This window comes from Alosa pseudoharengus, unplaced genomic scaffold, assembly GCF_046254945.1.
Source record: "Alosa pseudoharengus isolate Yale_2024_CS ecotype anadromous, Long Island Sound unplaced genomic scaffold, YU_APseudo_1.1 YU_APseudo_1.1_scf_2, whole genome shotgun sequence".
NCBI lineage: Eukaryota > Metazoa > Chordata > Actinopteri > Clupeiformes > Clupeidae > Alosa > Alosa pseudoharengus.
In genome coordinates this window covers 20,718,769-20,736,083 of record NW_027468663.1, presented here as the reverse complement: position 1 = coordinate 20,736,083, position 17,315 = coordinate 20,718,769, and the positions used below count along the sequence as shown (strand labels likewise).

Below are 17,315 nucleotides of genomic sequence, written 5' to 3'. Positions count from 1 at the left end.
CTTCTGCTGAGGATGATAACATCTTAAAAAAACTGCATGTCATCCTGACAGTTGTCTTCCCTCCAAATCACTCTTCCCCATCTCCTCTTCCTCTCACTGACTTGGAACTCCGCCCATTGCTCCCCAGACCACTGAAATGATATGAGTGATAAGAACATATTTTCTAGCACTGCCTTTTTCCATGCTCTCTCCCACTTTGTCCCCATACATGGGCCACCGTAGAATTGTTGTTGTTTCATGTATAACCTTGATAGCACAACAATTATTATTACCATTACTATTGACAGTAGCAGCTAATTCCTAAAATCCACTGCCTGGTGGCCATTTTGCATCTTCCCCTTGTTTTGATGCCCCTAAAGTCAGTATGTGCATAATTATACTCATTTGTCTGTTTCTTTTGTTTGAAGAATACAGCACTGCAGTGAGAATCTGTGCGCTGAAGAGTTACTATGTGACTGTGTGTTTCTCACTACATCCTCAGGGAGAGAGTGTCTAAGTATTAGAGTCAGAGGCTTGACAAAAGGGCGTAGGGAACATTAATAGGCTTTGTGTAATTCTGCTCTCTCAAAAAAACTGTTTTCTGCATGACCCTGCAAGACACAGACACAGACTAAATCATTCTCAGACAGTGTTGTTGTTCATATCTGTCCCACTCGTCTTTTGGGCCCATCCAGTATAAACCATCCAAAGGTTAGTGATTCAGGTTGAATTTGAAGATTTCAAAACACAGGCTTCCTCCTTCAAACAGATCTAGCCGGCTCTCCAAAGGCATTTTGTTGTCCAAATCACAAACCCCAGTCTGCAGTCCACCGTAGTCCTGCCCTCCAGCACAGAGTAGGCAGGGAGGCTGCAGCAGAGCCCGTGGAGCGGCGCTGCTCGCCGGAGAACAGGAATTGTAATGGAGGGCATTAGTTATTCCCTCTCATCAGCCGCAGCGCAGCGCTGCACTGCATTGTCAGGCCGCGGTGGACGCAGGGGCAGTGGCCTGTGGGAGCCTGTCACGGGGAGCATGACCGACCGCTCCAGCTCCGCCATTTCATATTCCCCCAATAGAAGAGGCCTCGCTTTGTTATCAGCTAAATGGTCCGGCCAGCACCTTCCATTTGAAGAGAGCTTTAGGTCACGTTATTTTTTCACTTTTGGGCAGGAATTGTGTGGACTTTCTTTTCCATGTGACCCCCCCCCCCCCCCCCCCCCCTTGTTTTATTTCCTTCTCTTTTCCACCTCTCTTCACCACCATTTGATCCTCATAATTACCTCTTTTTTGCTAACAATGAGATTATAACTGTAATTTACGGAAATAAACTATAATTTACGCAATACTCAACAGTAATTTCCTCAAGTGCCGCTCTATATAGAGAGGCAGAGAGTGCGTGACACAGAGAGCCTGTGAGTGTGTGTGTGTGTGTGTGTGTGTGTGAGAGAGGGAGCGAGAGAGAGTGCAGTACCTGGCCATGTGGGGCGGCAGCGTTTATGAATGCATTAGACTCTGACAGATGGCAGCTGCCACCAGAGGCATCCAGCCCGAGGCTCGCACGGCTCTGGAGCACGGAGCTGTGGCCCGCACTCGCCCGCACTCGCTCACTCACCTCCAGCCCCGCTGCACCATAATCAAACTCCCCATCTCCAGCTGGCCTCGACAGACACTACACTCCAATCAAATCAAATAGGGTCGTTTCTCACAATGCCATACCCTGTCTACAGCCCATATGCATAGTGTTCCATTTAGGAATAACATACTATTTTCCCACCACACCTGAGTCCCACTCCAGCCTCACCTCTGCCCACCTTCTGTACACTCAGATATAAACTGTACACTCAGATATAAACTGTACACTCATATATAAACTGTACTCATATATAGACTGTACACTCATATATAAACTGTACTTAGATATTAACTGTACACTCAGATATAAACTGTACACTCAGATATAAACTGTACACTCATATATAAACTGTACTCATATATAGACTGTACACTCATATATAAACTGTACTTAGATATTAACTGTACACTCAGATATAAACTGTACTCATATATAAACTATACTTAGATATAAACTGTACTCATATAAACTATACTTAGATATAAACTGTACTCATATATAAACTACTTAGATATAAACTGTACACTCATATATAAACTGTACACTTAGATATAAACTGTACTCATATATAAACTATACTCAGATATAAACTGTACTCATATATAAACTATACTGAGATATAAACTGTACACTCATATCTGTTCACTCATATATAAACTGTATACTCATATATAAACTATACTCAGATATAAACTGTACTCATATATAAACTATACTTAGATATAAACTGTACACTCATATATAAACTGTACTTTCAAATATAAACTATACTCAGATATAAACTGTACTCATATATAAACTATACTCAGATATAAACTGTACACTCATATAAACTGTACATTCAGATATAAACTGTACTCAGATATAAACTGTACACTCAGATATAAACTATACTCAGATAAAAACTGTATGCTTCTATAAAGACTCAGCCCCTGAAGCCTTGTTATATTAACTGGAAGGACATTGTCCACCTCATGCACTCATTCATTATACACCAGTGTTTTCTAGTTCCAGCATATAGATCCTTATTGAATCTTTGAAATCCTCCGTTCAGCTGAGCTGCGGTGGTAAATTAGTCTCTCACTACCGGGGTGTTCTATCTACGAGATTTCATACCCTCACCACTCAGTCACAGACCTCCCCCACCAAGATCCTCTCTCCCTCTTCTCTATTTTTTGCTCCTGTACTGTCTTCCATCTCTGTTCCCTGTCTGTATGAGCAAGTTTGTTGTACCAGTCAAGATTTTTTTTTCTTCTTTCCTCCAATTTTTTTTTGTGCCGTCTTGTCAAGACAGCCTGAGAATTCAGCTTTGGTGTATTCCTTGGGGATCTGTTGCCGGGGAAAGAACCAAACAAGCATCAAAAAATGACTGTGTGCTGTGGGGAGAGCGTGTGCAGGGGAGAGACTGAGGCGAACGCTAGGAAAGAGTCGGTTCAACAGGAAGCATGTGCCTTAACGAGACAAAACTTTGCCTTCCAACTTCTTCCTTGAGTGTTGTAAATTGCCCCACCCCCCAAAAAAGGAAAAAAAACCAATGGCTATGCTGTTACCTGTAGCTTCAAATGATCTTGCTGTCGGTAGAGAAGCAGGGGATAGGTTGTGTTTGGGAAGGGAAAGAACACAAGAAGAGAGAGAGTGAAATGGAGATAGTGGTAGGGCTCCTATTCAGAGGGTATGTTTCGGTCTCAATGTATTTTCTTAAGCTTTGTCGTATTCACAGAACAAACAGTAAAAACAGTCTGACTTATGCAGACTATGACCACTGCGTTAAAGAATATATTTTATATTACCGCATTAGCAAACAGTCCAGAATATGAATGAGAGATTGTGAGAGAGTGTTTATAGACTCACTAGGAGGCACTGCCTCGTAGTATCGAGCAATCACGTATGAGTGATTACAAATCACCACGGCAGGAACATTTGTGCCGCCGCCCCCCCCGCCACTCCGTTACATCCTAGTGCACTGAGAATGTATTTGCCTCCGTCTGCTCTCTTGTTATCGCCCACACCTGAGGCCTGCAGATCAATCTCCCCCTCCCCGTCCTGCCCTGCCCAGAGGCCTGCCAGCCGAGCTCATCTCCGCAGCAAGACAGCTGCAGCAGGCCTGAGGACCGCCGGCGGCCTCCTTTAATCAGGGCCTGCTTACTCGCGGCCAGGGCGGGGCCACTTGCAGCGGGGGCTGGTAAAACCCAGAGGCCGGCGCAGGTGAACGGCAGAGCGAGATGGACGCTGACAGGCCCAGCTTTCAATCAAAGCGGTGCAGGAGATCGTATTGTAATCTCAAAGGGAGAGAGGGCGAGAGAGAGAGGCAGAGAGAGAGGGAGAGAGAAAAACAGAGAATATGTGTTTGTGTGTGGGGGGATTCAGCTTTAGCCAGACAAGCATGCGTTTCATCTCAGCCTATTTTAAGACCAGTGTTCTTTTTAGTCGGCAGCATTAGTTATTAATTCACTATAAAATGTTATAATTTGATAAAAAGAGATGAGATGCAACAATAATTGTTGTACTGTATAAAAACATCTGACAATAGACTAAATTAAATGTTGGCAGGCAGGGATGTGCATGAAGCTACTTGCTTGCTGTTGTAATTGAGAGCTATGCCTTTAATTGTGCTGTCGTAATTTAGCGCTATATGCCTTTAATTGTGGAATTGAGTCCTCCAATGATCAAACATGAAAAAATTGGCTAGAAGTGTTGCTAGGCCTCAATGACTAAAAGAGAGGAATAGAATGGAGCATCACAAGCTGTGTCTTTGGTCCAAGGATACAGATAGCCACATTCACACTCACACACACACACACACACACACTACAAAGCAGTCTTGCTATGCCGCATTTTCCCTCTGCCAGCATTACCATTTCGGTCACATTGCTTTAAAGTCCCCATTGTCTCTGAAGAGCCTTTTAGTGCCTATCTCGCTGTGTGAAAATTCGTCAGAGGCACCCAACGGGTAGCGATTCCCCAGAGCGGTTAGCTGGAGTCGGGCTAATCCTGCTTGTCTGCGCGCGTGTGATTGCTCCTCTGGACATCCTCTAAGATGGCCCGCGATGCTGCTGGCGGCAGGGTGGGGGAAGGGCAGGCGGGCGGGAGGGGAGCGGAGAGCTGTGAGCCATTTGCCATGGGACGCAGGGACAGTCACACTGACTTGAAAAGAAAAGTAATTATGGTGAGGGGAGAGGGAAGGGACTGGGGTGCACTGGGCGAGGGCAGAGGCTGGCATTAAAAACATTAATTGATTTGAAAAGGGGAACGCAGCTCCAGGGTTCTGGCCTGCGTTGAGCTGGGGATAAATATGTTAAAGCTAAAGAGTCTGGTGGCTGTGGAAATGTTAATGAGATGCAGTTTATGCAGTGCTTCTAGTTTAAATAAGGAGTTTTCATGAATGAATTATTAATCTCATCTGCTGTTCTCTCTCTCTCTTCTCTCCTCTTTTCATTCTCTTTCTGTATGCTTACTTATCACTTTTTATTTTCTTCTACACCCACCCTCACTCCCTCTTCCATTCTATTTTTTTTATTCTCTTTGACCTCACTACTTACTTGTCTGGCATTCTCTTAACATCTCTGGCATTTCTCTCTTCCCCTCCATCTCTTTCCACTCCCCTCCCCCATCTCTCTCTCTCTCTTTTCCTCTCTCTCGCTTTCTTTTTGTCCCTGTCTGTGTGTGTGTATGTGTGTGTGTGTGTGTGTGTGTGGCTCTCTCCAGGTGCTCTGCAGATTGACAAGAGTGAGGAGATGGACCAGGGGAAGTACGAGTGTGTAGCGTCCAACTCCCAGGGCGTGCGCTTCTCCGCCCCAGCCAACCTTTACGTGAGAGGTAGGACACGAGTCGCCGGTCCAGAGAGGGCTGCTCGGACTCGCTGGCCATCTCGGCTCAGCAGCCGCTGCACGCTCTGCCCTTAACCAGAAATGCCCTCAGCGCCATAAACAATGACAAATTTACTGCAAGAACTAAAACGATTACAGCTCACATAAAATAATCAAAGGAAATCAATGAAGAACATGTTTGTAAGAAATACAGTATAAATTGTACTGAAGGAATATGGTTGCAGTAGCCCTTCATTTGTAGGACTTTGCATGGTGCACATGAGATAGTATTTCTTGAAACAGCTGAATTTCATTTAGCGCTCTGTAGTGCAGTACACAGCACCTTGTGCTCTTTTACAGTTCAGAGTGTTTCCGGTTCATGAGGTTTGGAATAATCATAGCATTACAAAAGCTAATTTATATTGAAGAAACTGGGCCTAGAGGCGTGTAATTGTTTCTTTAGAGTCAATTAGCGCTGACTGTTGATTTAGGCATCGCTAAATGCTTCTTGCCTTAACCGTTTCCAAACTCTTTCTGATGCACAGTGTAAATACGTTAATTGAATTTAATGAAATTCATTAGATAGCTTGTTCATGCAAGCCAAAATGCCCAGCTTTAAATTAATGTGGGATTCACTTTAAATTATGAATACAGTCTGTCAATGACCAGTCATCTAGGGAAAAACAAATGGATATTTCAAACAAAGACCATATATTAATTTGCTGCATGCCACCTTGTCCTGCTAGGCAAGCTAACCAGATTATAATCAAAGTACAGTGTCTCTAGTGACTGAAAAAAAATAGACAGGTTGCCAAAGAACTGTTCTTGGACACGGAGAAGTGAGCTGCAGAGCAGAGAGGGGAGAGAAGATAGAAAGACTGAGACCATTTTTCACCCTTTACAGTTGAGTCTTCACTATTAACGCCTTGTTACTACACTAATATGATACTCTTAGCACTGGGAACAGATCAAACATAAGACGGGCACATATTTGAGTCCATTTTTGGGAATGAAAGGAGAGATGTGTTGTGGATAGGATAAGAATGGGGCCTTCCATCCTCTCTACATTTCTTTAGGATGCACAAAGAATATTTGAATACCTTGCATCATTTGACTTGATACTAATGAACACAGATGTCTGGGGGGTTTTCTGGTTGATATAGCAACTGTTGTTAGCAGTTATACTTGAGGGATAATTAGTCATTGTCTAATCAAGGCCCCAAAAAATTGAATTCACTTCCCTAAACAAAAGGGTCACCCTGACCTCTGGCTGTCACACGCACATGCACACAAACACATGCGAACGCACACACACACACACACACACACACACACACACACACACACACACACACACACACACACACAAACACACACACACACACGCACAAACACGTACGCTTATCTTCTACAGTACATTGTACACACACCATCCCTTGCTGATAGGCCTACTGGTAATTTCACACAGTTTATGAAGAGAACAGTCTGACTGTTTTGCATGACAGATTACCCAAACAAACATCAGATCCAAGAGCCATCTGCATAGTGCTTAGCTATGCACAGCCTGAGTGACTGGTGGAGTGCTTTCTCAGAGTAGATGTGTGTGTCAGGGGCTGCAGCATGAAGGCAGAGGAAGGGAAGCCGTTTACCACCACCAGCCTCTCTTTACAAGTTTTTACTCTTGAGGAACTCACACTCATAATTCATTTATGGCTCCCAAGTCCCAGACCACTATAGCGAGCGAGGGGGGGGGCGGTGGGCCAGTGGTGGCAATGACACTCAGAGCAGTGGCCTTTTCCCTTATGACACGCAGTTCATTCAGAGTGGAACTGCGGGCACTGACCAGTTCATCCAGGCTGTGCAGAGCGAAGGCTGTGCTTATGTAAGGCTAACTCAGGTCAGCCGAGGGGGGGGGGGGGGGGGGGGGGAGGGGGGTCATTAAGAACCATGGAGCAGCACCAAAGGCTGATCTGGTAAGTTTCACACAGTGCTACGGATAGAAATGTTATCTGTTGGCATTGCTGGTCCTGTTATGACAACCTCTCTTGGAGAGCAGTTCGTGTTTGACGTTGAAACCCACAGAGTAGTGTCCTGCATCGACCCTCCCAGCGGCCTCTCTTCACTATATAGTTTCATAAGGAAGGGGTTCCTTCTAAAAATGTTTCTCCACAAAACCACGTTACAGAAACATAAATCTTATTTCAATGTGGAAGAGCTGGTAGTGGTGTGTGGGGATGGACGGGGCTGACCCACGAGCCCCAGCGCAGGGCTGCGGTAGGCTGCTGCTGCTGCCCGTGTGGGAGCCCTGCGCGCCAGACGAGGTAAGCAGGGAGTGAAACTGAGAGATTGTGGCAGGTGAAATCCTTGAGGTGGCCTTTTTTACTCTCTCTGTCTTTCCCCTATTTTTTCTCTCCTCCTCATGTCATTGTGTTCTGCATCAACCCCCTTACATTCCCAAGAGCTGCGAGAAGGTTGGTGTGTTTTTTCGTTTCTTTTTTTACTTCCTTTAAAAAAAAAAAAAAAAAAACTCAAACGACATTCAGTTACAGACAGTTTTAAAACATATTAGAACTAGATTTATTCACAGCATATTTTAAATAGATCATGATTCATATTTTATTTTTTTAAAATAGATAATTTCTTGGAGGGTAATGGAGAACAATAACAGGGCTTGGTTAGGGTGTTTACGTTTTGCATTGTGGGGTCTTTTCTTGTTTGCAAAAAAACCTTGGAATTGCTTCCTCCTTTGAAGGCTTCTGTGCACGTGTTGTCATGGAAACCCAGTAATTGGAAATTAAGGACATTTCTGCATGATGGGAGAATGTAACGATGCTTGCATGCCTGAACAGGAACCTTGTTTGGATGGCTCCATGTGTTTCTAATGAACTGTGCTCGTTGTCCCTCCTTCCATTTCCTCTGTGTGTTGTTGTGAGCGTATGTCTGTGTGTGTTTGTTGTGTTTTGTGCACTGTAATTGCTTATTGTGGATGTGGGACTTGTGTTTGTGTGTATGCTCTCAGTGTCCAAAGGATTCATTCCTTAGCTAGTGCTAAATAGATCTATCGTGGTTTTCATTTTTTCTCCAATTTTCCAAGCTATTGATTTGAATGCAATCAATGGCAGTGAATGACTATCTTTCACCTCTGTCGTGTAACCATTCCAGTGCCCAATGTTTTACCTTATACTGGGGCTCATTTTATTCCTATTAACAATCACTACTTATAGATTATCTTTAGCTTAGAATATTATAACCAAAGCTATCTATGTTTTAGATTCAATACTATCCAGATGCTTTCCACAACAACAGGTCAAATTAGATTACATATCATTAGATTAGATTACACCATGCCACTGGAACTGCTCCAAAGAGACATGGCAGAACTAGTTTGGTGGTTGTTTGGGAAAGGATACTCCATTAAAAAATGAGTTCATTTTTACCCTTGTGTGTTACGAAATGAGATTAGCATCAATGCTGCATGGATGAAAGTATCGCAATCAATGGGGATTAGCCTGATGTTGGATGAAGTATAGTCTTAATCCAGTGCACTCCAAATCCCCTCCCGTGATACTCGGTAGACTGATCATCGTGCAACCTTCCCTTCATCACAAAACCCTCCCCAACTCCCCAAATAGCATCTTCAAGTTTGTTTATCAGGAAACATCCATGTGTTTACTCGGTAACGTAATTAATGTGAGCGAATGCAATGTGAATGTGTAGTCTTGATTTGGCCCCTCGCCTGTGGCATGCGCTTGCATGGTCTGTTGTATGCTGCATGTGGAAGAAATGCAAAGATGGAGAATAAAATATATAATTGGGCTTCATCCTATTATCTTTGCTTAGATTTCAGTGCTCGCTGCAGTATAGTGTCATTTAAAGCAGGAGCAGTGCCTAATTCACTAACAGTGGTGCAATTCAAGTTGTTCCCTTTGTTTTTTCAGTGACTTTTTATTGAGGGAGGGAAACACCACAGAGTTCTGATGCCACAGTGTCCTCTGACATTTTAAAAAGGTCTTATTTGATGTGTGAATCACTTGCCGCGCGTGCACATTGCCATGCGCTATCACTGTAGCATTTCATCTGAAGTGCTCTGGAACTGTGGCCATCAAAGAAATGGCCAGCCCTGGCTGTCCATTGTTTTTATAGCAGTGTTTGTTCAATAGAGCCCTTTATTGCTGTCTTACACACGGAAGGAAATGAACCCCGGGCCACTGGTGCCACTGTTCTAGAGCCTGAGTAGTTTTAAGGGGCTCGGTTTGAGCACTACCAGCTGGGTGGACAATGACTGCTGGATTAATGCACTATTAATTTCACTGGGGTGTCAGAGCAGCCAGGGTTCGACAGTGACAAATCCATCTGAGCAGGAACAGCTGGGGCCATGATTTAGGTCTGGCCTCACAACAAAGAGATGCTATCAGTTTAGGCTTTTACCAGTGCCTAAAGTGACATCTGTGACAAAGTGTCGTCTTTGTCATCCATTAGAATGGTGTTTTAAAATCTATAACCAAACGGCAGCATCCTATATCAAATCACTGAGGTAATTATATCAGTTGGTGGAAATCAATCCTAGTCACAGGGGTTACTAACCCAATTGTTCTCTATGGAAATGTACTAGTGCTAGTCTTTTATCGTTTGGTGTTTGTTTAAAAACGTGGCAAGTAGAATTCTCGTTTGGTGCAATATTTTTTTTAAAAGTGTAAAAAATTACTTAACCAGAGATGGCATGCCCTGATTGTTGCATGTGGATGATGTCTATTAACCCAGTCTTTATTTGTCATTATACTCACATAGGCATGTAATCATTAGCAGTCAGCTTTGTTAAGTCTCTGTTTAGATGTTAATCTCCAGCTGAGGCTTTCATGTGCTAACATGTATGTGTCCAATTCTGGGTATCTGCTGGCAAATAACAGTTTTACAATTTTAACAAATGTGTATTGTTGGTTAAAGGTTGTTATCAAAAGTATGCCTTTTTATTCACTGAAAAAGCTGTGCTTCCAAGAAACAAAATTGCCCCTTCATAATCTGCTATGTTTCTGTGATTGGGTTTGAATTTTTGCTAATCTTTGCTAAATCACTAATGCTAAGGAGCAAGGCCAAATCTTTTCTGGAAAAGACAGTCTCTAGAGGAACTCGTTCACAGTGACAGAGTTCTGAGTTAAAAGCACTTGAAATATGTATTTAGAATGAGAGAGATTATAACAGGAAACAAATGCCTGGAATAAACAACAGTGTTAAATATCTGAGTGTGAGGCATTGGTGAATGCAGTGTTGCATAAAGTAGCCTACTCTTCCAGTAGTAGCTGTACACAGGTTTTGCGATAGGGGATATTCTCTTATCCCAAGTCAGGGAGTGTCTACCCGGAGCCATATAGCAGAGACCATCTGAGCCACCGGATCAAAGACAAGACTGTCAGAAGAACTGGCTCTGTGCTCTCCAGCCCCCCTCTTAAACACTCGGAGCCTGAAATAGACCTTGTCGTTTCTCACACAGTCGCTGTGGAACTCCACACAGCCTAAGAGAGCTCGGCAGTGACTGTGCTCTCAACTACAAAGTCATATTTCAAGCTCTGTCCTTGCACACGAGTGAGCAGATGTGCTGACAGCCAGTCTTTTTTGACTGAGTCCCAGTCCCCCCCCCCCCCTTTCTCTGTGTCTTGTCGCGTTGGTGGTTGACGTCTCTCCCTCCGCTCTGCCATTATGTCTGTCCTCAGCATCCCTCTGCACTACACCATGCTCAGGTCTCTTTTCTCCTCTTTCTCTCTCTCTCTGTCTCCCAGTAGTTCCTCCTTTATTAGTCACTCACAGTTTTCTCAACTGATGCCATTAAACACACACCTCTGTCCCTTCTGTCTCACCGCCCTCTTCACGTTTCCCTCCTCATCACATTACATCCTTTACCCTGGTGTGTGTAGGATCCACCGCACCCACCAACAGAAGGGATTTACACATTTAATATGTTTTTATTGTTTTTATTATTATTATTATTATTATTAGCAGCGTTATTGCAATCTCTCCCAGAGTGCATTGCAGCAGCCTCCTCACAACACTAGCCCCATTTTCTCTGAATGTGGCTTTCTTCAGCAAGACCTGAAGCCCATGGCAGCCCATATACCTGTCCTTCTGTATCCCTGACCATCTTGTTCCTTTTTCTCTCTCACACACACTACCTCGGTTGTCCAGGCATGCAAGCGACTCATGACTCATGAGCACCATTTCTCCTCCCCGTTTCGAGCTGAGATATCTGAACACTCAAACACTCTCTCCAGCAGAGCTGCAGTCTCCCGCTGCATGAAGTCTCTGAGATCGATAGCTGCACCTATTGATTGGAACCATGTCAGATCTTGAAAAGGCTTCATCTGGTTGATTCTGCCCCTTAAGGCACAAAAATCTAATTTAAGTTTCTCATTGTACCGGCAAGCAGCAAGGTAGCTAGCAGGGGTGTAGCCGTAGGTTTAGAACCATGCCTGGAAACTTTATATGCTATAAAGGCGTATGCAGATCTGAGAAAATGTCTCCGTTTGTCCCATAATTATGGTCTTCCATTTCCTTTATATTGGGAGCTCATTACGGCTAAAATAGCCGCCTGACACCTGCGAGCGGTGTCTCCCGCTGTCCCTCTCGATGCGCCAGACTGCTTTTTGGTCTTATCCCTTCATCTGAGGCCAGCAGTAATCGGAAATGAGAAACTTGAGTTGGATTTCTGTGTGATTCTTGACAGTTGAAGTGATAGTCATCCAGAACAGCAAAGAAGTACATTCTGAAATGGTAGTCCAAAGAAAGCACTTGTTCATATCCCAGTAGATCTGATTGCTAAGGCTGTGCTGTGTGTGCGTGAAGCCCGTGTTTATTCCACACTTTTGTTACCTCTGTGTTTGTCGATCTTTTCCCTCCTCCAGTTCGGCGTGTGGCCCCGCGCTTCACCATCCTCCCCACCAGTCATGAGATCATGCCCGGGGGCAGCGTCAACATCACGTGCGTGGCAGTAGGCTCGCCCATGCCCTACGTCAAATGGATGCTCAACTCTGAGGACCTGACCCCAGAAGACTCCATGCCCGTGGGCCGCAACGTCCTGGAGCTGGAGAGCGTACGCGAGTCGGCCAACTACACCTGTGTGGCCATCAGCAGCCTGGGCATCATTGAGGCCGTGGCACAGGTCATCGTTAAATGTAAGCTTCTCGTCCGCTGCCATGCCATCTGCAGGAACAGTGTGATTATGACGGGCCTCATGGAGACGTGCCAGGATATCGCACGGCGTAGTTTTGTGCTCTGGGCTGGAATACCAGCAAACATTTCATCAGCCAGCCAAGTATCCCAAAATCCAAAACAACATTAAGCTAATGAATTTAATTTAGAATCGAAAGATATCTGTAATGTGCAGTAATGTGGATTCAGAACCTTTCCAGAGTGTTCAGACAATAACAGACAATGTTCAGACAGTGCTAATTATAACACTGTTTACCAATTACCTCCATGTGTACCTTGGTTAATTCATGTTCATCCCGTCCTGAGGGGCATCTGAGCATATTGGCTTCACAGGCACCATTAATGAGGCCTCAGGACATGTGGAACACTCCAGCAGCTAAAATTAACAGTGTCTAGCCTGGTGTTTGGATGTCTCATAGCCACCCCCCCCCCCCCCCCCACCCCCACACACATACACTTCAACCGGCCCCAGGGCTGCCACAGCTACCTTAGACACAGGCTGGTATTACAGGGCCTCACTGTTGAGTGTTGAAATGATTATACTTGAATATGAATGGGTAAATGGTCCAGATAGCCTCCCTCTAATGAAAGGGAGAAACCCATCATCATCAATACTGCACAGTGCAAAAATAGCTAGATTCAGGATCCCTCATGCTGAAATTCCTAGAGCAAGTATTGTATCAGGTTATCAGGCTGTTTTTTTTTTGACATGATGGTAATTAACTGCTCCTGCTATGCCCTTTACACCAGACACAGATAAAAATACTTCACAACGCTTTGATTCCCCAGCAAAAATGACCACTGCATGGTGTTAACAAGGAATTCAATCTACCTGTAACATTTGCAATACCAATCTGTGCCTCTGGAATGAATTTTGATTAGGTAGTTAGTTACCATGGGAAAAACCATGGGCGTGTTCATGACTAAATGGACTATTTTGGTTCCTCTGTGGGGCCATTTGCCTATTTCTAATCCAACTACCATCAGAAGCTGCAGACAGTAATTAATGTAGTTAGTCAGAAATGCCATAGGAACCTCCAGACACCCGTGTTGTGTATTATCATCAGTGCAGTCCCAGACTATTGGACTCTGTAGACTCTGGGTAGAGCATTACTGGTCTATTACTTACTGGTCTAGTACTTTGAATTTTTAAGCTGTCTTTGTGTGTTAAATCTTCAGAGTTGTCATTGAATTATTACCATTCTTCTTTGATCAGTTAATACAACGGTGCTTTAATAGTTCACAAATCAATGCATTTTAGGGTTTTCAATATGCCTTAAAAAACGTCATAAAATAAGACCATAAAAAGAGTCTTTATAATGTTAACACTCCCGAGGGCACATTGTGTTTTACATTGGGGCTGTAGCACCACCTTGGTCTGCATATTTTTTCTCTGTAAGCGCATACTGTCATCCGTTATTCCTTACATAATTAATAAACTCAAGGTCGATTGATGATATATGGGTACTCATGTTTGGTCTTTGGCAGACTATAGCTCTTGAAAATAACAAATGATGTGTGTCTTCACCTGGCATGCTGGTATTTAATAAAACCACTCCCTCGCTGTCAGTCACTCTGTCCTGCTTATGCCCTTATAGCGTTGCCTAAGGCTCCAGGGACACCCCTTGTTACCGAGACAACTGCCACCAGCATCACCATCACCTGGGACTCGGGGAATCCTGACCCGGTCTCCTATTACATCATCCAGTACCGTGCCAAGAGCCCCGACAGCAAGTTTGAGACAGTGGACGGCATCACCACCACGCGCTACAGCATCGGCGGCCTTTACCCCAACACAGAGTATGAGTTCCGCGTGTCGGCCTTCAACAGCATCGGCCAGGGCCCTCCCAGCAGCAAAGTGGAGGCGCGCACGGCCGAGCAGGCGCCCGCCAGCCCCCCGCGGAACGTCCACGCCAGGATCATATCCTCCAACACCATGATGGTGCGCTGGGAAGAGCCGGAAGAGCCCAACGGTCAGATCAAGGGCTATCGCGTGTACTACACCATGGACAAGGATAAGCCCATGAGCACGTGGCAAATCCAGAACGTGCAGGACAGCGTCATCACCACCATCCAGAGTCTGGTGGCCTCCGAGACGTACACCATCTGTGTGCTGGCCTTCACCTCGGTCGGGGACGGACCCCCCTCTGATCCCATTCATGTTAAAGTCCTGCCAGGAGGTAAGGAGCACATGCGGTCAAAGCAGCGTCCGGTAATTACTAGCTTGTACTAATTAATGGGCGATGACACAAACAATTTAGCATCCTTTCATTGTTAGAGCTGCAGGGAAACGTCTGGTGTGTTTGTACAGTAGCTAAAGCTGATGGCATACTACTGTGGCACTAACAGTACCTATTCTGCTTTAGTTCCAGGGCAACCAGGCAAGTTCCAGGTGGGCAGAGTGACCGACACGAGCATAGAGCTGACCTGGGAGCCGGCCTACTCCAAAGAGAGCATCCTGAGCTACGAGCTACAGTTTAAATCCAAGTTTGGGAATCAGGTGAGTCCCCACTGTGTCTGTGCCTCCACAGGCCTGTGCAGAGCACATAGATATACAAAAAAAAGACTGAAAATAGAGGATCTGTAGCTCTAGTTGTCTATCTAATCTATATTCCTATTAGTCTCCCTGCAGTATATTTAGAAATAAAGTCCTTAATCTATATTTTATCTAAATATAGAAACTGTAGAACCATTAAAGGCATTAAAGGTTTACTTTGTTCTTATTTTATGACCTCAGGGCAAGCTCCCCTTTGTGGGCCATAACAGAGATTAAGCATATTTTGTTTCCACCTTTTAGGAGAAGAGGACCTTTGGGCCCAGATCCTCCTATGTAATTGAAAATCTGCGAGCCAACACCGAGTACTCCTTTTCCCTGGCTGCTAAATCCAAGCAGGGCATTGGCGCCTTCACCAACGAGATCACCCAGAAGACCGCACAAGCCAGTATGTATCCTCAGCCCTGTCCAACAGAGCCACCATTGATCAGCCCCTAGCACCCTTAAATGGCTCCTCTTGTGCTCATCCAATTCCATTAGTCACCATTGATCTCCAACTCTTGGTAGGCCAGTTGGAGGTGGACTTTATGGGGTTTCTGCCATAAACTCCCCAACAACATCTAGCTACCGTACTTAATTTGGGCTTGTTACAGTAATGACAGAGGGAAGGAGAGAAAACGAGATGGAGCCGTTTGAGGGTCACGGGCAAAGAGATAGTGCCTTCTGGTGCGTCTGGTGTGTGGGCTGTTCTGATCCATCACCTTCCCTTCCTTGATGTCACCCACCTGATGTGTTCTGCTGTGAGAGTGACAGTGTGTGCTGTCTGTGTGGAAGCGTGCATCACTTCAACTAGGACAAGTCCACTGCTCACAAAATGGCTGACACACTGTAAACCCAAGAATATTTCCAGTTTACTCTTTTGTTATTATTTCAAAAGATTTTAAGTTTTCTTGACTTAATATGTTATACTATACTCATACTTTTATCTTTTAACCTCTATATGGTAAACCCAAATAAGTTCAGTGAATTCAAAACTTTTGTGGTAACAGATTACATAAGAAAAGGTTTATGTAACCTTTAATTAAACCTTTTGTTATTATTTCAATACATTTTAAGTTCTCTTGAATATGTTTTATTATATTCATACTTTTATCTTTTTAACTCTACATACTAAATTAGTTTCATTCAATGACACTTAGTCAAACTAAGCTAAACCTACTTAACTTTAACTTTATAAATGTAATGGTACACAACTTAAATCTACAAAACATGAATGGATCTACTCCTAATTAAAAACAACCTTCCTTATTGCAGGTATTAACCATTATCAGAGGATGAAACATACTGTATAAAACACAATTGAATTTCAATATCAAGTCTCGATCAGGCCGAAAACATCTAAAAATCTTTATTTAGATAACTCTGGAGCATTTCTACCTCACTGAGCATAGCTTATGCCTCAATTAGCTGACGTGATATCAATACATATATGCTGTATAGCTATGCTAGGTGAACGATTCGCCTATGACAAGTTTGTTTACCAACAAATTGGTTTCATAAAGGTTATACAGTATTAAGGTGAAAATCTTGCATAGTGTATCTTTAACTGTTCGTAAATTCGGAATTATCGTGTGTTCATTCAGAGCGTCACACTCTCGGAAATATTGCGTACTGATACTGTTACATATTGTCCAGGTATGATAATTCACACCAGGGGCGTCGCTAGCAGTTGAAAACATTCAGGGCTTAGCCCGTAGAGTCTAAACGGTTCTAAAGTCAGTAGAACTGTTGGGGTTTACAGTGCAAGATGCAGACCCATCTCAATGTGTGTGTGCGCGTGTGTGTGTTTGCTCATCCGTGGGGTCATTCTCCACCTTCATGACCCCTCATGTCCATGCTTTGTGTGTGAATTGTAACTGTGTGTGACGCCGTTGGTGCAGACTGTGTGTTTTCAACAGATGTCTAATCATCACAAACATGCCTCAAACAGACTGGATGTGTTTTTCTTTATCTTAGACACCCTGCTCTTCACAGGCACTTTCCTCCCGTACACACTTTTTTTTGTGTTGTTTGTTTGTTTGTTCACTCAAGTCCAGCAAGACAAATGAGATTTCTCCCAGTGCACCTTCCATCACTTACATTTTCTATCTGAGTTGACTTTTCATTTTCAATCTCAGATCAGTGAAATGGTCAGTGCAGCATAGG

At 44.0% G+C, this 17,315-nt stretch overlaps 1 protein-coding gene across 1 annotated transcript in view; it reads left to right on the top strand.

The window, feature by feature from the left end:
* The window catches only part of ptprsb (protein tyrosine phosphatase receptor type Sb), a 60,561-nt gene that overhangs the window by 13,121 nt on the left and 30,125 nt on the right, over positions 1-17,315 (top strand). The window contains exons 6-10 of the mRNA XM_076294113.1: positions 5,316-5,426; positions 12,310-12,579; positions 14,215-14,796; positions 14,983-15,116; positions 15,414-15,558. Of these exons, the coding sequence (XP_076150228.1) occupies positions 5,316-5,426; positions 12,310-12,579; positions 14,215-14,796; positions 14,983-15,116; positions 15,414-15,558 (1,242 nt within the window). The remainder of the gene's footprint in view (positions 1-5,315; positions 5,427-12,309; positions 12,580-14,214; positions 14,797-14,982; positions 15,117-15,413; positions 15,559-17,315) is intronic.